This window comes from Fundulus heteroclitus, chromosome 13 (genome assembly GCF_011125445.2).
Source record: "Fundulus heteroclitus isolate FHET01 chromosome 13, MU-UCD_Fhet_4.1, whole genome shotgun sequence".
Classification (NCBI taxonomy): Eukaryota; Metazoa; Chordata; class Actinopteri; order Cyprinodontiformes; family Fundulidae; genus Fundulus; species Fundulus heteroclitus.
The window spans coordinates 36,191,554-36,212,064 of NC_046373.1; the positions used below are offsets into that span (position 1 = coordinate 36,191,554).

At 41.3% G+C, this 20,511-nt stretch overlaps 1 protein-coding gene across 2 annotated transcripts in view; it reads right to left on the reverse strand.

Moving 5' to 3' along the window:
* The window catches only part of sacm1la (SAC1 like phosphatidylinositide phosphatase a), a 52,021-nt gene extending 44,718 nt beyond the window's left edge, over positions 1 to 7,303 (reverse strand). The window contains exons 1-4 of one of the 2 annotated variants that reach the window (XM_036145628.1): positions 7,171 to 7,303; positions 2,616 to 2,713; positions 2,309 to 2,383; positions 2,072 to 2,199 (exon numbers count right to left, since the gene is read on the reverse strand). In XM_036145628.1, coding sequence (XP_036001521.1) covers positions 2,072 to 2,199; positions 2,309 to 2,383; positions 2,616 to 2,713; positions 7,171 to 7,199 — 330 coding nt within the window. In that variant the 5' untranslated portion in view covers positions 7,200 to 7,303. Of the gene's footprint in view, positions 1 to 2,071; positions 2,200 to 2,308; positions 2,384 to 2,615; positions 2,714 to 5,163; positions 5,183 to 7,170 lie in introns of those variants that run through there. The other variant, XM_036145629.1, reaches the window with a different exon arrangement.
* Positions 7,304 to 20,511: the final 13,208 nt, after the last annotated feature.

Here is a 20,511-nt window from a genome sequence, read left to right on the forward strand (position 1 = left end):
TGTTTTATGCAACTTTGTTTTTTTTTTCTAAAGTTGCTTGTAAATTTCATGAGTTGCGGGTTGCAGGGTTTTTTTTGGGCTTGTTTTTGAAAGTGAAGTGGCTTGTTTTGGCTCTAAACTAAGTGACGCCGAAATATCCCTCCGCCTCATAACGCACTGGAGCTCATCCTGACAGGAGCAGAGAGTAAACTCAGAAAGAGCCGCTCTTCCCGTATTTTCTGCAGTTTACGGTTGCAATAACTGATGATAACTGCTGAAAGTAGATTAGGCGGTGCACATCACCATTTTGAGCAGAGATTGGTTCTAAAGATGAGTTTTATACTCATCGTATAACATTGCAGAATTTTGACATGAAAACGGGTATTTATTTACAAGGGGACAGATAGGGCATTGGGACTTGCTCAACAGCCGGTCCCGCGATATGACGTCACAATCTGGGAAGAGGCAGCGCTGTTCTTTACCGGCGATGGCTGCCCCCATAAAAGGACCCTAAAATGAAAATTACTCTTACTTAAAAAAGCTTATTTATTGAACAGTATGTAACAATTTTATATTTAAAGTACTTTCAGCAGTTTGAATTCTGATTTTAACCAGACTTCTCCTTTAAAATGTTATTTCCTCAATTAATGTTTTGTGTAACTCGGGATTTGCATTGTGAATGGGTTGAAAACATGCCAAATGTGGTTCTGAATTAGTGAAGCTAATTTAAACTCATTCGATGTTCCATGTCAGGGTCGATGGAAAAAAAAAAAAAAAAAAAAAGAGAAAAAAGTGCCTACAAAGGATCGTTTAATTTGTGATATTTTTTTTTAGATAAAGGATGCATAGCCATGATATTTGACTTTTTTTATTTATATGTCAGTAGCTCACTCTGGTTGCATAAAAAGTTTTTAGGAAACATTAGCACGTCCTGCTGGCGTATTAGTTGTTATTTTGGAGTTTTATGCTTAGTTTATGCTCAATTTGTTAGTAAATAACGCCTTTCATGTTTATTTATAATAGTAGCAAAACTATGTCACTGTGCATGTGCAGCCGGGGATAAAACAAGGAAGCAGCTAACAGCTATTAGCATCTCCCAGCGTAACAATGGAAGAATGGTCCAAAATCCAATAAAAAGTAAAAATATGCAAAGAAATATATATGATTCCAAGAGGTAAAAGACTGGAATGTTGCTGGGAACACAGTATGAACGTTGGTCTTCACTGAAGCAGACGCTAAACCTGCCGATTGCGTAAATGTGACCGCAGAATTGATTGACGTGAGTAAATGTTCAAATATGAGGCTCTTCAAGTTGCTGTAAATCGATTGGTCTTCGATCATGCCAAGCTGCCGCTTTACTGAAGGGTACTGCAGAGGGACAGGCTCGTTCTGGCATTATTTACAATTGATTTATTAATTAAGTAACAACGCATTATGATCGTTCTGCAATACTGCCAATAGATGGCGCCACATCTGTTTACATTTGCTCATCGTGCCTATTGTGGGGCTATATTTAGCCTCAAAAAGTACCATCAAAAACACCATCAGATTGGACACTGATCATGATAAAAAAGGTTATATACGCAAACGGTTTTTGGTCTTTTTTTAAGCATATAATGTGGCTATATACAACTTTAAAATCTCTGTGTTGACGCTGAACTTTGAAAAGTTAAACATTTATTCCACAGTTGCTATCGTATATTGCATTTGTTAAAACTACACAGATGAGCTTATAAAACTCTGTAATAACTCCACAAAAATGTGTCTCAGATGAATCTTAATCATGCCAAAGTCTAAATAATAATGTAGCTCTGTTGATTTAGGGACTCACTAAAACTAAGTAATGTCAAATGAGAATTGTTGATTTAAGCTGATTTACATACAACCTGGTTAGCCAGAACGCATGTTTATCCCAGGTTGGAAGAGTGGCATTGAGAATTTGTACCCAGTGTAAAACTTGCACGGTAACACTAACAGTAACAACGTTTGAGATCTTTAGCAAACTGCAAAGCTTATATTTTTGCCATACTGTTGACTCTGGAAAAAAAAGAGCATATTTCTGGGTACAAAAGGTTTGAACCATCTTGCTAACCTGTATCTCTGAGAGATGTAGCACTGTCTTCTTGTAGGAGATCACATCAAAGTCTACAGCCTTCCACACAGAATGTCCAAGGAGACTACCTACATTCCTCTTCCTGGTGATAACAATCAGGTACATCCCTGTGCAGTGAACACTGTCAGTCAAAATTCCATCTTTTTGAAAGCATCAAAGACATGCTTAACAGAATATTTTACAGCATGCATACTGTATTTATCATTAGGCACCTACCTGCAACCAGGCGAATAGTTCCCATTATCCCACAAATAGGTCTGGTGACAGCAGAGGGAGGAATATCCGCTCTACCTATGAAGCCAGCACATCAGCAAAGAGTTTTAAGAGAAATGTACCATTCTGGTTATGGTATTTTGTTCTGCATCCATTGCCGTTTATTGTTCACAGAATCGCTGAGGTCTAGGTTTAGCAAAGAACAGCTGGCAATTAAAAAAAACTCATCATTCACCACCCTCTCGCTGTAAAACATTCTGAAACAATTTTATGAGATTAGTGTACTACTGTTATTATTCAGATGCTCTACCTGTAAGGGTCATCTCATTTGAAACCCGGTCAATGACCAGGACGGCATCAGCCCCCTCATCACAGGCCTCAATGAAGAACTTCTCAGGGGTTGTGTGCCTATGAGAACAAATTAAAAACAAAGGAAGGCTTGAAATTCAGAAAATGATCACTATGAGATTCTCCAAAAATATATAATTATTTCTTATTTCATTTTAACAACTTGGGACTCTTTTGTGCAGATCCATTACATAAAATAAAATTGATGTAACAAAATAGATAAAAAAGCCAATGGGTTGAACACTTTTGCAAGTCACTGAAGGTAGATAGGGCTGCACAGTGGAACAGTGGGTAGGCCATGTTGCCATGCAGCAAGAAGTTCCTGGGTTTGAGCGCTCTGCATGGAGTTTGCGGGTACTTCGGCTTCCTCCCACAGTCCGTGAAAAAAAAAAAAAAGACTGTTAAGTAAAGTGGCCTCTCTAAAAATTTGTCCTGTTTGTCTCTGTGTTGCCCTGCGATAGACTGGCAACCTGTCCTTGACACCCTGAGATGGGGACCAGCACCCCTCGTGACCCCACAAGGGATAGGCGTGTTAGACAATGGATGGGGATGGATGGATGAAGAGAGATATTCATCTGACGACAAATCACATTACATGAGACTGTAATTTTAATGCACCACCAAACATTGATGCATTTGAATAATGGGATCTACACACACACGGTAAATATCTTCCTGCATTTGAGGGAAAAAAAACAGGGTAGCTCCTCCCAACTCATCAGACCAGTCTGTCCACACTTTGCTGACACTCTGAACAAGCATCCATGTTGAGCCGTTGGACCTCAACAGCGCCTTTTTGACGCTCAGATCACTTTAAGTCTGAAAGCAGCATTAACTTACTGTGTATCTGAAAAAGCTTCTGACATAGTTATTCAATGACATTAATGAAGAGGATGCTCGTGTTGTACATAGTGTTCTTCATTTTATGAAGAATCCTCTTTTGTAAAGTCATCTCCAGACGTTAGCTGGATCGGATATCGGATGAGATAGATATATATATATATATATATATATATATATATATATATATATATATATATATATATATATATATATATATATATATATATATATATATATATATATATAAAAAATCACACAGCTATTTATTTGTCTTATTTATAATACTTGAAAATCTATATATGCACATCTAAGTCTAAATACAATAGTCTGTACTGTAGCCAAGCTAAAAACCTTGAAAAAGAATGGTCTCGCACAGCTTTTTCCTAGTGTTGCCACTCTGCAGCTTTAGTGAGTCCAGTTTTGCAACATGGTGCAGCCTTACTTTATAGAAGGCAGATACAAGTAGTGAAATCAGCCCGAATACATTTCCATGCAGCACAGGAATGAGGCACCTTCTCTGATCCACGTTCACTACAACAGAACTTGACTTTTTTCTGCCACATACAATATGGCGCTGACCTTGACGTGCGAACCTGCGCCCAACGACGCGTCTATTCCAGCTGGGGGCAGTGCATTATAAGTTGTTTGGCTACTGCCAAGAAGCTCGGATCCATTCCAGATGCATGTTGGTTTGGCTGAGCAGAGGGGACCCGGCATGCTCTAAGGGGCGGTACATGGGTGGGCTTAGAACCCGTTAATAACTGCTTGCAGTTCTAGTTGTATTTGTGTTCCCATACTGTACATTCTATAATGTTCATTATTGTTGCTGTTATTATTAGTTGTAGCTGAGGAGTTTCAGTCGTGGAATTGATGCAGAGGGACATAATAATAATGCCAGTCGTAGGAGGAGGAGGAGACAGATGAAGAGGAACAGGAGAAAGAGAAGGTGACCGAGGAGAAGTACGAACCATCTAAAAAAAACTGTGCCAGGTACAGAAGCAGGGTTGGTAATAGGTGTTTGCATTGAATTGTATAAAACCTCTCAAGGATTGCAGTCCAAACCAAGGCTTTTTGCGATCTTCTAATAGGCTGAAAATGTTGCTTAATTTCAGGTCTAGCTTATATATTAAACGATTATAACCTGCTTGTTTAGTAAACCTTTATAAACTGTAGGTTTCTATTGTTTTTGTACATGTGGGGGTGGGGTGCTCGCCCGGGGAGTAATTCGATGTAGAATTGCCACTGTTCCTCAGTCTCTCCACCTGTTAATGCTTCAACCGCCTCACGACCTTTGTATCGATCATTCTCCTAAGATTATTGCACATAATGTCAGACATGTTAAATAGCCAAGTATGATTAGGTGTCCTCGTCACACTGGCATTACTCTTTTTAAGAAAACAAAGTCCAGCTGTTGTTTAAGCCTTTTCTTTGGTGGTGCCATTTTGCTGAGAGATTTAAAAAAAAAAAAAAAAAAAAAGATTATTGGTTGGTGTTGACGTTACTTGGGAACTCTGACAAAATTAGCAGTTCAGTAATGGACAGGTGCCCATCCCACGATTACAATGACTTAACTCAAAAGATATGGTTTCTAAATATAGATGTCAACAAACCACAAGACGATTTAAACCGACCATATTCATGACAACATTCTCTACAGAGCGTTTTACCTCGTTATGAGGTCTCTGGTCAGACTGTTGCTGGTAGCGCAGCCTCCCGCCTCCGCCCTGCTTCCCAAACACACAGCGCAGCTAAGGGAGGGGAGCCAGTGACATCACACTGCATTGCGCTTTCAAAATACAAACATGTGAGGTAAAGATTTCAAAATCAAGGTTTTTTTTCTTCTCAGCGTCACAGTATACTTATTGAGGGGGACAAATGTGCCCATCTTGAATGTTGGGGTGGAGGGGAACACGTCCCCCCGGTCCCTACACCTATAATTCTGAACACACGGGATGAAGTCTAGAGTGGGGCCCCAGATAGAGGGAGATTATTAGCGGTCTTGTATGTCTTCCATTTTCTTTCAATTACTCCCACAGTTGATTTATTCACACCAACCTGCTTGCCTATTGGAGATTCACTCTTCCCAGCTTGGAGCTTGTCTACAATTTTTTCCTGGTGTCATTTGACAGCTCTTTGGTCTTGGCCATGGTTGGGTTTGGAGTTTGTCTGTTTTAAGCTGTGGACAGATGTCTTTTATACAGATAAGTTTGAACAGGTCCCATAAATACAAGTAATGAGTGGAGGACAGAAGAGCTTCTTGAATAAGAAGTTACAGGTCTTTGAGGGCCAGACATCTTGCTTGTTTGTGGGTGACCAAATACTAATTTCCACCTCAATTTAATAATAATAATTCTATAATAATAAATTCTATAATAATAAAAAAATCTACAATGTGATTTCCTCTTTTTTCTCCTTTCCTATCATAGTTGAAGTGTACCTATGATGGAAATTTCAAACCTCTCATCTTTCAAAGTAGGAGGACTTGCACAATCAGTGGCTGTCTAAATACTTTTTTGTCCCACTGTATGTACAGTAGGGCAAAAATGATTTATATATTTATCCTTTATATATTCTTTATACATTTATTCTTCATCCTTTATACATGTAAATAATAGGAAGGGACCAAGTACTGAACCATGTGGCATCACCTTATGGACAGCAACAAATTTCTGTTGCTGAAGTAATTTGTGAACCAAGCTATTGCTTGAAAAGCCGTGTATGAAACATTTTGAAACAATAATGAAGAAAATGGGATGGGCAACTAATAGCTTAAATCCCTGAAGCAGAAAATGGCCATTTGGAGACAAATAGGCAGCTGCTGTTCTGACACAGTCACTCTATTGTTGATCTTGCGTAATCTGTTGTAGACCAGTCTCAACAAGAAATGCACTAAATCGACACAGCTCTCTCCTAAACTGATTCTTTCCCCTGAGCTGCTTTTTTGGTAACACACTAATTTTCAACAATCTATTTACAAGAGGCTCAAATGAATTTTAAACTGGTGGTTTGATCCGAATCCAGAGTGCCATCGTCACACTATTTGTGACATGGGGCCTGGAGCCACTTCGACACGTTTGCAGTTCTTTCTTTTTTTTCTTTGTGAACTCCCAACAGCTGAGGGCCGAAGAGGAGGGATAACTGGTAAAACTGGATGACGCGCATCGTGGATGAAGGTGTAGCAAAGGTGTGGCATAAAAGAAAAAACGTTGTCAGGTTTTAAAAAATAAAGCTAGCTGTCCCCCGAAAGCCCTTTTTACTTATACAGCCAGCAGCTACAGGTACACGGAGCTTCACGGAAGTCAGTTTAACACCAATATGGAGCAAAAAAAAAACAAAAAAAAAAAAGTAAGTTCTCTCCGCTGTGATTAAAAAAAAACAAATAAATAAATCAGTACCAGGAGATTCGGGAGACGTTGATAATACCCATGTTCACTACGGACACCAAATTGATCAAAGCTGTCTGTGTGGTTTTCATTATAAATGAGTGAAAGCTGAAGCTCGGCTGACTGCTGCTCTGTATTCGATCCTGCAAGAAACTTCATCTTACACGGCTCAACTTCTGCTTCACTGTTAGCTTAATTGGAAACTGTGTTCTTCTTCAGATGTCATTAAAGTTAAACTGCGAGAAGAACTGCTAACAGGATGGTTACTGAAATTGAAAGAAGATTACTTACAAGTTGTATCTTTCATAGGCGGTCGCCATTTTCCTTCCGAATGGTTGACCTCAGTGACGACAACCTAGTGAGTGGCTTCCTTGTGTGTTGCCAGTTAAGTGTCTGACAAAGCGCACAATGGGAGGTACTGTTAAGCAGCTTTTCTGTCCAGCTCAGTCCAACCTGGCACCCACGAAAAGTGGATGGATGATCGGTATTTGTAGTTCAGTGCGATTTTTATTTTTTTAAAGAACTTTATTAGAACATGAAACAACTACCAACTCCGTTATATAAATGTAAAATTACAATCATAAAACTAATCATACCTTCCCAAAAAAATAATAGTATATGGTGTATTTATGCAACAAAAAAACTACAGTATGTAAATAAAATGTATTCATACATTTAGTTTCTTTGACTAACAAAAAAGAACATAAAATGAAAAATGAAAAAGAGCAAAAACACATGCTCAGGAAAAAATCAATGAATGAACCAAAATAAAAGAGGGCTAAACTAAGTTAAAGGGTTGACAACATAGTCTTTTACCTCTGGACTGTTAATTTTTCTGAATGAACATAATAACATATGAAGTTCTTTTTGAAAAACTACCCACAATGGTTAAGATATTGCGTAGGTACATAATAAAAATTCAAAATATTTGTTTTCAAAGACACAATCATGTAATGTTTGTACTACAGTACATAAAGAAAGCAAAGTCTTTCAAAGTAATCTAGTTTATTAACTAACAGCATTAGTTATTGTAGCTCGGGTTTACAGCTCTCGTTTCTTTCTTCTTCATGTCGCTACCTCTTGCTTAGCCTCTTGCATCACCACCTACTGGTGCTGCATATCATTACATCCCCGTTTCAAGCTTTTTTGTTAACGTGTCAACTGCTTTCACTAGCAGAGTCACCAGTAACAACATCACCATTAACAACAGAGTCAACATACAGACCTCAGGAGTTAACAGAACTTCATAATAACAGAACTCCACATTGAACAGTCTAATTTTTTATTTTATTTTTTTATAAATTTGTTCAATCAGTCTCTCTGGTGGTCTCCGTGTCCTAGCTGACCTTCTGAAGACCTGTGTAGAACTAGTGTTGTTTGGTAAAGCATCATTACCCGCACTGTGTGGGTCAGCAGTCTCTCTGGCCTGATGGCCTGCATCTCTCTCTTCCTGACCCTGTTTCGGTGAGTCTTGTTCCTGAGTCTTGAGTAAACTCCTCCGGTTTCTCCTGAGTACTTGTCCATCATCTGTCTGTATCTCGTATGACCTGGGGCTCACTTCCTTGAGGACTGTGGCCTTTCGCTGCCACATGCCGCGATCCTCAACTCTCACAGTGTCATTTTCCTCCAGAGCCTTCAGCCTCCTGGCTGTTTTATCATAGTTCTCTTTTTGTTTCTGTTTGAGCGCTGTTTGCTTTCCTGTCAGCTGTTTTGTGTTAGTCCTTAGTGATAGGTGTGGCAGCGTTGTACGCAGCTTGCGACCCATGAGGAGCTCAGCTGGGGAGAATCCGCACGCCAGGGGTGCAGTGCGGTAGCTCAGCAATGCAAGGTAAGGGTCAGATCCACTGTCACTTGACTTCTTTAACAGTCTCTTAATGATCTGGACACCCTTTTCAGCTTTCCCATTCCCTTGTGGATGCTGTGGACTGGAAGTGATGTGTTGAAACCCATAGTCCTGTGAAAACTTCCTGAATTCTCTGCAGTTGTACTGTGGTCCATTGTCACTGATGACAAATATAGGAATCCCATGCCTGGAGAAAACACCTTTCATATGAGTAATTACCCCAGCAGCTGATGTGTTAGAAAGCTGGGCTATTTCTGGATAGTTAGAGTGATAATCTATTATCACAAGATAGTCTTTACCATTCAGGTGGCATAGGTCAGTTCCCACTTTTTGCCAGGGTCCTGTGGGTACATCAGTGACCAGCATGGGCTCTTTGGTCTGTTTATAGTGATGTTTAAGGCACGTGGCACATGTGGATATCATATTATCAATGTCATTTTTGATTCCCGGCCAGTACACTGCCTCTCTGGCTCTTCTCCTACATTTCTCAACCCCGAGGTGTCCCTCATGAATGCGGCACAGCATGTCTTGTCTCATTGACTGTGGGATCACCATTCTATTGTGTCGGAGCAACAGGCCCTTTACCACACTCAGGGCAGCTCTGACTGGATAATATTGTGGACAGCTGCCCTTCTTCCAGCCATTTTTTAGGTTGTCCATCACTCTTGTCAGAGTAGCATCTTTTCCTGTTTCCTGTATTATCTTTTGCAGCATGACATCAGACACCGGCAAACCTGACATCACTGTGTCCACATGTACTGCAACATCGGCAGCACTGGACGATACTTTAGCATCAGTGTCCGGTAGGGAGGCCCTGGACAGTGTGTCAGCCACAACTATGTATTTTCCTGGGGTGTAGACGAGCTCAAAATCATATCTTTGCAACTTCATCATAAGCCGCTGGATTCGAGGAGACATCTCATTCAGATTGTTTTTTATAATTGAGATCAGCGGTTTGTGATCTGTCTCCATAGTAAAGGTAGGTAGTCCATATACGTAACAGTGAAACTTTTCACACCCATAAACCAGCCCCAGAGTCTCTTTCTCTATCTGAGCATATCGTTGCTCAGTGTCCGTCATTGTTCTGGAGGCATAGGCCACAGGTTGCCAAGTGTCACCAACTGATTGCAGTAATACGGCATCTAAGCCCTCCTTTGAGGCATCTGTTGATATTTTTGTCTTTCTTGCCGGATCGAAGAAGGTAAGAACTGGCTCAGTAGATATCATTTGCTTTAGCATTTTCCACTCTTTGTCATGTTTCTCTGTCCACTCAAACACAGTTTCTTTTTTTTTAGCAGTTCTCTCATGCATGTTGTTTTTGATGACAGATTTGGAATGAATTTGCTCAAAAAATTAATCATCCCTAGAGCTCTCAATACACCTTTCTTATCTGTGGGATGTGGCATCTCCTAGATGGCTTTCACTTTTGAGTACAGAGGCTCCACCCCCTCTCCTGATATCTTGTCACCCAAGAAGACAACCTCCCTGACCCCAAACAGGCACTTCTCTTTATTAAGTTTCAGCCCGCTCTCCTGGACCCTCTGTAAAAGCTTAGTAAGTCTTTCATCATGTTCCTGTCGTGTCTTTCCCCACACCACTATGTCATCAATGTAGACTCTTGTGCCTACCAGACCCTCTGTTATTCGCTCGACTGCCTTTTGAAAAATCTCAGGTGCTGATTTAATGCCAAATGGCAGCCTGAGAAAACAGTACCTTCCAAACGGGGTGTTAAAGGTGCATAGTTTGCTGCTTTCAGCATCTAACTTTATTTGCCAAAAACCCTGTGAGGCATCAAGTTTGCTAAAATACTGAGCACCTGCCATCTCGCTGGTGATCTCCTCTCTCTTAGGAATCTGATAATGTTCTCTCTTAATATTTTCATTTAGATCTTTGGGGTCTAAGCAAACTCGTAACTTTCCATTTGGCTTTTTGACACAGGTGATCGAATTTACCCAGTCTGTGGGTTGTTCTACTCGCTCAATGACCCCCAGTTGTATCATCCTGTCCAGCTCTTTTTTCAGGCTGGCGCGCAGTGCAACTGGCACTCTCCTTGGGGCATGTACAACGGGCTTAGCATCACTCTTAAGTTGTATTTTGTATGTGCATGGCAGGGTGCCTTGTCCTTTGAAGATGCCTGGGAAGCTATCTACAATGTTATACACCCCTGCACCTTGTTCAGTCACATCTACAGTGTCTCTATTGAGCTGATATATTCTTCTGACCAGACCCAAATCCTCACATGCCTTGTCTCCAAGGAGTGACTGTCCCTTAGGAACGACCACAAACATTATAGGTTTCTCCTTAAGCTCTCTAAGATCATTAACATTTATAATATTCGCCTTTGCCCCAGTATCAAGCTGAAATGAAATCAGTGTCCCATTTACCACAAGGGGTGCCACCCATTTATCTCTTTTATCTGCATTCCTAGCTTGATGTACATCAGTATTCTTTGTTAATGGACCCTTTCCATCTTCCTTGTTTACCATACTGATAAAAAGCGAACCACTACCATCACTTTGGTCTCCACTATCATTGTCATCCTGAACAGTATGTACTTTTTTATTTTTGGACATACACATTCTGGCAAAATGATGTAAACCTCTGCATTTTGAGCATGCTTTTCCAAAAGCTGGACATTTCCTTGGTTTATGATCACTTCCACATCTTTTGCAGCTGAACATGCCATCATTTGTGTTCCTATTCTTGAGCTTAGCTGTGCGTTTCTCTCTGATGGAGACCGTGTCCACTGCCTCGCATAGCTGACTGGCAGCTGCTGCGCCTTGTTCTCTTTCGGCGAATGTTTTCGCATGTTCTCCAGCCATTTCACTGGCTTGACAAATTTTTACTGCTGTGTCCAGTGTGAGATCACTTTCCCTCAAAAGTTTTTCTCTTGTCTTTACGTCCTTAGTGCCAAACACTATCTGATCACGAATCAGCGAGTCCCTCAGTACACCAAAGTTACATGATGCAGCTTTTATTTTTAATACTGTCAGGTAGCTGTCAAACGACTCATCTTGTTGCTGCACTCGGGATCGAAACACGTACCGTTCAAATGTTTTGTTTTTTTTAGACAGGCAGTGTCCATCAAACTTCTGCAGGACGGCATCCAACTTGTTTTCCTCCCCGGTCTCAAACGTGAACGTGTTGTAAACTTCCAGCGCTTCCGGGCCGGCAATTGTGAGCAGCATGGCGATCTTCCTTTCATCCGGCTTGGAGTCCAGTCCCACTGCCGACACGTAGAGCTGGAACCGTTGCTTGAATGTTCTCCAGTTAGCATCAACGTTCCCTGTTAGCTTTAACTGCTCGGGCGGCTTCATTGCATCCATAGTTGCGTAGTGGTCCTAACTGCTGTCTATGAAAACAACAAACCTACCCCACTCCTGGTACCATGTAATGTTTGTACTACAGTACATAAAGAAAGCAAAGTCTTTCAAAGTAATCTAGTTTATTAACTAACAGCATTAGTTATTGTAGCTCGGGTTTACAGCTCTCGTTTCTTTCTTCTTCATGTCGCTACCTCTTGCTTAGCCTCTTGCATCACCACCTACTGGTGCTGCATATCATTACAAATCATATACAATATTTTGGATGGAAAGGAATGTTGATGGATGTGGTGAGGAGGTCATGGAGGGATTACCATAAATTATACACAGGCTCACAATAATAAAACACATGCTCTGATGTATCTTAAATAACTTTTATGAAGGATAAATATTGTTTGGAATTTTGAAGTTAATTCTTTAAAATTAGGTGGTATAGAAAAACTTTGGAATTGTGTTCTTGGTCCCAAATGTTCCTTCTTTCCATTGATGTTATTTGTTTTCTTTTTTACAAAGCCTGTGTATTTCGTTGTAGTTTGATGCTGCCTTAAAAATGTTATTACATTTCTCCATGAAGCAAATCTAATCCATCAACATCATAATTTTACTACTGGTCTATTTACACGATTCTTATTAAAAGGCATACTATGCAACATTTTTCAGTTAATTAATGTGTTCCATACCGTTTTGGATGATTAAATGAGTCATTTCAGGTCAAACAAAGGTTTTCTCGGCCGCCCTGATGGACTGTGGGGGAAATACCGTACTTGCAATTGCAGGAGCCCTCGGCCCGCACCCACAGGCTCAGAAGTCTCATGCAAGATCGCGAGAGTCGGTCTTGCTTTACGGCGAGAACTCCATGTGTTTTTGCCCTGCCATTCATTACATGCACGCGCGAAAGCAACAAAGAACCGCGTGTTAACGTCAAATAAACATGCAAGCATATCGAGTTTTTTTTATTTATTATTATTATGTATTTTATTTTTATTTTTATTTTTAATATTGGCGAGGCGGTAGCGTGTTTGGCGAGGCGGCCACCTCGCCAAAATAGCACTGCGGGAAACCCTGATGTTCATACTTTCACTGTGTTAGTCATTGTTTGTACTGCCGTTTTTTCCACTTTTCATTGCATTCGCCTGTCTGCTAAGCTCAAAACAACCGCGCCTGGCTTGATAGAGAAACCAGAACAGCTGAGCATCTTTATGACAGTGCACTTTTACTTTCGCCTTCTGGGGGGAGCCTCGCTGGAAAATCAACCCCGGTTGCATAGTATACCTTTAAGTAGCCATTTAGACTGATAATGATTAGTATTAAACCCTCTATGATATTCATTTCTTGTGCATTTTTATTTTGATTTGTTAATCTATTCTTTATATTCATACATGTTACTATTTTCATCTATTAAATGTGTGATTGACCACAAGTGCTTTTCCATCCAGTTTTCCATTCACAAAGACTTCCTTCTGTCTTGCACACCGTTTGCCACTTCAATGGCCTGTTTTATGCTTTGGAGAGTGGGCCTAAGGATTTTTTTGGTGCAGTTGAGTGAATAACTAGATTGTATTCCGGTGAAGCGTTTGAAGACTGCGCACATATACCCAGATGATCCAGTGGAGTTAGCTCAGCCTCCCTGCCATGGCCATCCCCAAGTTTCCTTGCCCACCATTCCTGTTGTTCCTACTACAGGCTGGGTTGTCTCCTTGCTAGAGCACTGTGGGGCGCCTCCCTCACTTTTGACTCGTGTGGCCGCGAAGAACAGCCATTGCGGCTGTCTTATTAAACTTATTGTTAGGATTTGCATTTGTTTGTTTTTTTTAGTTGTGATGTGTTTTCACATGTTATGTGCTATTGCATTGCAACACATTCTATGTGTTCAGAAGGTTTCTGTGTAGCACACATTTGAAATAATATTTCACACCAGAATGTATAGGCCCATTTTGTGAAGGTGAAAAGAACAGAAATGGAAATATAAATATATAAAAGCTCTGACTGTTGGACCCTTACAGTCATTCTTGTATTTGTTCTGAGCTGGAAGTTCATTCTTAAACTTCCAGCTCAGGACAAATACAAGAATGGAGACCTAAATACAAGAATAAGTGAGACCTATTACTTATCATCTCTTTATTGCCCACTTCCATAGCTTTCCTTTTTTTTTTACTTATACAAAAGCAATTGTTCATAAACTGACTTGAGCATTTGTTGGCTTCACTATAACTTTAAATTACAGATCTTTTAAAATTGTAATGTTGACATGGTTCAGTTCTGGGGTCCGTTCTTCGTACGTTGCTTAAAACATCTGAGATCAAATGACACATCCAAGATGATTTCATCCGGCTAATCCTGATCCGGCTAATTGGGTTCTTCCAACACACCTGTTGTTTACGATTAGTATCACTGGATTGAGTTATCTGAGACAACTGCACGTTCATGCGTTTGTTTAAAAGGAGAAATGTATCGATAGTAGAAACAATGATCAGCAACGCTGCTATTGGCTGTTCAGCAAAGAACGCCCACAGTTTTTCTCCCAAGCAGAACAAGAGCTTGGAGGGTTATGCCGAATTTGAGTCATTAATTAAAACACCTCAAAATCTGTTAAAGCCAGGAGAAAGGGCTGGCAAAAAAGCAGCAGACAAATTAATGCGTAAATACTGTCCATGGTGGATGTTTCTCTCACATTCTACAGCATGAATTTTTGCATTTTAATAATTTGATATTATTTGTTCTTTTATATCAGAGCCTCCACGGGACCCACTAGAACATGTGGACAAGTAAAAGTGGAATATTCTACAAAATGGTAGCCTTTAATTATTATACTTTATTTTAAAAAATTTCAGTGTCATTCCTTAGAGACGGAAAGTAAAGGACACGTGCAAACTGGGAATTTTAACAAAAAAAAATCTTTATCCATAAAAAATGAAAATCTTCCTTTTCCAAGTCATCCACAGTTTACACGGTAAATCTGTATTGCTCCGTGTCTAGATAATCCATCCATATTTTTTTCTAATACAATATACGGCTCGACAGGAAGCAAGCCTTTCAAAGTAAAACTAAACTTCACAATAAAATTGCCCGAACAACTCTTCTTACTGAACATGATAAAAATAAAAAGCAAACTATCATACAAATCACTTAAATATTTTAGATTTATGGCTCCAACACCCTTTTTTCCTCTTTAAAAGCCACTGTTAAATGATGTGTTTGTCTGTTTATAACAGCCACCAAGAAAAATCTCTCTACAATGACACTGTCGCGCTGCGCTAAAGGATCCTGTCTATTGCGCAATACGCGATTAATTAAAAAAACTCTGCAAATTATTCTTGCACCTTCCGCAACAGGTTGCTGTCATAAAAATGGACATGGCTGCGACAGACTTCCCTATCTCCTCCGCGTATACAGCCGTGATCTAATCTTGTTTACATGAAATAAGCCTGCTCTCGAGCAGGTTTAAGCTGGCGCACATGTTGCTATGACAACAATTGCAGGATGTCTTTCGAAGAACCAAACGATCCAAGATCATGCCAAATCGTCAACAATGAAATCCTGCTAACTGAGTTAGCGACGTACGAAGAACGGACCCCTGGTCTGGCCTTTTTTGCTCTGTTGTTTTTCAGTTCCTCCTCCTCTCACTCAGCTCACCCTTCACTCCCTCAGCAATCAGTCACACCTGCACTAATTAGTCAGAACTCACTCCACCTGCCAGCATCCCTACAAAAGCCTTCCTCAGTCTTCTATTCCCTGCCGGTTCGTCATCAGTCTCCACTCACTTCACGTCTGTCAGCCTGGTTTGCTCTCTGCTCTGTTGCTGGATTCCTGCCACCTCTGTGCCTAAAGTAAAGCCTCTGCTAGCTGCTGGATCTCCTGCCAACTCTGTACTTCAGGTTTGCTCTGTGCTCTGTCGCTGGACTGCCTGCTACCTCTGTGCTCCAGCCGCCCCGCATCTCCAAGAACTCTCTCCGGTCCGTCAGCTCCTGCTCCCATCTGCACCGCCAGCTTCCTCCAGTCTTCCAGCTCCTGCTCCCATCTACACCCCAGTTCCAGTCCAGTACAGCCTCTCTGGTTTCCTCATCCACTACTCATCTTTCTTTCAAAAAACTCTCAGTAAAATAGCTCCATGTGTGGTTTGCATTCTGGGTTCATCAAATAAAAATTGTGACAAATGTGCACTTAATATTAAAAGTTTACATTTTACATTTTTGTCAAGTGTTGGATTTCATTCGTATGAAACCTGGTCTGAGGGCCCTGTTGAATTTTTTTGCTTGGGGCCCCAAGAGATCCCTGCAGTGCCACTGCTTGTCAGATTCTCCAGTTGGCTTCTGAAACCTGGATACTTACCCTCTGTTCTGCCTCTCGACCAAGCCTTTTGCCTAGCCATTGATAAGACGGCCTCTAGTTCTTCCTGTCTCATTCACTAAGGCCTGCCTCACCCAGTTTGTAGATTTGGCAGCAAAGGAAGAAAACAATTATCGGAGACAAAACACTTGAAATATACATATATTTATTACAATTGGAATTCCAAGGGGAGACAAACACTTACGTTACGCTCACCCAGTACGTCACGTGTACAACAAGGGACAATAAAACGCTGGACCTTTTTTATGCCAATGTTAAAGACGCCTACACCTCCGGCCCCCTCCCCCCACTCGGACGCTCGGATCACAACCTCATCTACCTGCTCGCCCATTACATTCCACTGGTGAGGAGAACAATAGCACAGAAGAAGTCAGTGAAAGTTTGGTCAGACGAAGCCAGTGAGAAGCTGAGGGATTGTTTCAGAACCACAGACTGGAGCATGTTCCAAAGCTCTCATGGAGATGACATCAACAGTCTGACTGAATGTATCACTGGCTACAAGAACTTCTGTGTGGAGAGCATTTTGCCTACACGACGGCTACGGTGCTTTCCAAACAACCCCCCCCCCCGGGTAACCCCTGAGCTGAAAGTCCTCCTGAACCAGAAGAAGAGGGCTTTCAACTCAGGGGCCAGAGAGGAGCAGCGTAGAGCACAGCGGGAGCTCCAGTGGAGGATCAGGGCAGCAAAAAAGGATTATGGGAAGAAGATGGAGGAGCAGCTGGCGCAGAACGTCAGGGATGTGTGGAGAGGTCTGAAGAACATGTCCGGCTTTGGGCAGAGGACCAGCAGGGCTGCAGACGGTGACACCAGGTTTGCAGATGAGTTGAACACATTCTTCACCCGGTTTGACTTCCCCCACACTGGCCGCCTCCCTGCCGTCAACTCTCCACACGTCTCCAACTACCAGCCCTCCAGAGATCTACCATCCCCCCCACCGCCACTCTCATCAACGACCGACCCATCCACACCTTCAGTCCTACCTTCCTCCCCCCTCACAGTCACACCAATGCAGGTGAGAGGTCAGCTGACGAGGCTGAAACAGAGGAAAGCCTCTGGACCAGACGGCATCCCCCCAGGCTGTTGAGGACCTGTGCAGATGAGCTCTGTGAGGTCCTCAGCTACATCTACAACCTGAGCCTCAGTCTGGGGGTGGTGCTCACCCTGTGGAAGACCTCCTGTGTGTCTGAGGGGAACGAGCTGGAGTACCGGTCGGTCATCATGAACATTGTGGACTGGTGTGACAAAAAACCATCTGTGTTTAAACACCAATAAGACCAAGGAAATGGTGATCAACTTCAGGAGAAGACCCCCACCTCACTCACCTGTGAACATCCAGGGGCAGGACATAGAAACTGTGGAGAGTTTCAAATACCTGGGTGTTCATGTCAACAACAAACTGGACTGGACTCCTCAGGAGGCTGAGGTCCTTTGGTGTGAGCAGGCCTCTGCTAAAAACTTTCTATGACTCTGTGGTGGCCTCAGCCCTCCTCTATGCTGTCATCTGCTGGGCCCCTGGCAGCACAGAGCGGGACAGAAAGAGGCTGAATAAGCTGGTGAAGAAGGCCACTTTTGTCCTGGGCTGCACTCTGGACTCTGTGGAGGAAGTGGCTGAGAGGAGGGTGTTGTCCAAGTTCACATCCATCATGGACAACACCTTCCACCCCCTGCACCAGACTGTAGAGGAGCTGAGCAGCTACTTTAGTGACAGACTTAGACATCCTGTCTGTAAAAAGGAGCGCTACCGCAGGTCATTCATTCCTGCTGCTATCAGATTATACAATGCTGCACTATAACTGTAACCACAACTACAATAACTAATGTGCAATGACTAATGTGCAATAATCTAATTAATACACTGGGCCACAACCCGTGCAATAATCCTGATGTAGTGACTTCTGCTGCTATCACCACCTGAACCTATGTCAGTACACATGTATGTATGCATATATATATATATATATATATATATATATATATATATATATATATATATATATATATATATATATATATATATATATATATATATATATATATATATATATATATATATATATATATACACACACACATACATACATACATACATACATACATACATATATATAGATCACTATGTATGTAAATAAGACAGCATATGCCCATCCCTATTTCTTTTGTATTTTTTGTATCCTTTTTTATCTATTGTATATACGAAGATTCACTGTATATAACTGAATGCACCTTTCCTACTCTGCACCTTCTTGTATGAACCGATGTGGCAAGTGAATTTCTCCATTGTGAGATCAATAAAGCCTATCTTATCTTATCTTATCAAACCCCACTTGGTTCTCCATTCTCCATTCCCATGGATACACATCCATCACTTTTATACCTTACAAATGCAGGAGTACCAGTGTGGGGCATCAGAAGGTAGGCTGGGCCATTACTCACCAGAAAAACTCATCCTTTCTAAAAGATGATAAAAACTGATGTGACCCCGGGTGAAATCCCGCTCTCGGCATATCCTGAGCTAGAAGTACCTCTATTGAAACTAGGAGTTACCATTACCAGCTAATATTAAAGGATCTTTAGAGCCAATCAGATCCTGGTTCTTCCTATATGAAATCAAAAAAAAGTGCATAAACCGCAGGTCTTTGTGTGTCTGAAGCAAACAGTTTACATTCTTTACCATAAAAACATATTGATCAACATGATTCAACTTTACAGTGTAGATATCATAACACAAAAGAAATCAAACATGTGAGTCAGTGGAACAGAGCAGTTAAACAGTAGCACAATATGAGAAGAGTCTGAAACGTCAAGAACGCAAACTTAAGAAAGCCTTCAGGCCATTCAGGGCACAAGGCAGAAAATAATCTAATCGCGCATAGGGTCTCTTCAGGCAACTCCTACCGTTGAAGAAAAAGGAATCAGAGTTCTCTGGCTTCTTCATCCCCAGTCCTCTTCTTGGTTCCCCCTTGCAGGCTGGACGATTGGGCTGGATGGTAATGAATCTTCAGCTCTGGATTGGGCACTGAGCATTTTATTTTGTATTTCTCTCTAATAAAACACTTTGTGAAGATGGTTGGTAGACACGAGCCCTTGTTTCTATTGGGGAACAGAAACAAGGTGTAATTAGTGTTCTTATCAAAACCCCCATTCATGTGTCATTTATTAAAACAACCTCCAAGCACTTTCACATTCAAGATATTTCTGTGCACAATTATTTAGCTCCCAGAGTTCTGCAATTTAATTATTAGTTAAAAAAGTAATCTTTAAGTTCAAATGTATTTGCAGTAGTTTTGTAGTAATTTTTAACAGAATGCTTTCAATGTGTGTGTTACGGCCCCCACCACCGAAGGAGGGAGGGTAACACGACAACCACAAATATGAGACGGGAGCCTGGTGAATGTGTCAAAATAAATAACGGGATTTATTGTTTGTACAATAAAAAATCCCACAAAAGAGGTTTTACTGTTTGTCAGCCCTCATCCGCCCCTCCAGCTGGCCTCTGATGAACACCTTATATGGCCGTTGTCTTGAGTCTTGATTGGCTCCTTGATCCATGAACCAATTTGGGGCAAGTGGCTCCATCCTGTACACCCAACCTGTGGGGAAAACAGAAAACAAGAGGGGGAGAAACACCACAAACATGTCCTGAAGCCATGTAACACCCCCACCCTTTTAAATCCAAACCAAAACTTCTGGGGAATCCAACATCAAAACGCACATGACAAGGCATCCGCCAAAACGTTCTCAGACCCTTTTTTATGACAAATCTTTAGGTTGTACTCTTGGGTCATTAAGGCCCATCACATAAGACGTTAATTTTGATTGTACATCCTGGAAAGAAAGACCAGTGGGTTATGGTCAGTGTACATAGTTATGGGTTCCTCACTCGAGCCAAGATAAACTTCAAAATGCTGCAATGCTAAGAGTAATACAAAGGTCTCCTTCTCAATGGTAGAGTATTTACTTTGATGACAGTTGAATTTTCTCGAGAAGTAACTCACCGGATGCTCAAGACCATCCTTATTATGCTGTAGAAGAACCGCTCCTACCCCAACTGCACTTGCGTCTATGTCCAGCTTAAATGGCAGGCTGAGGTTTGGGGCGGAAAGAACAGGTGAACAGGAA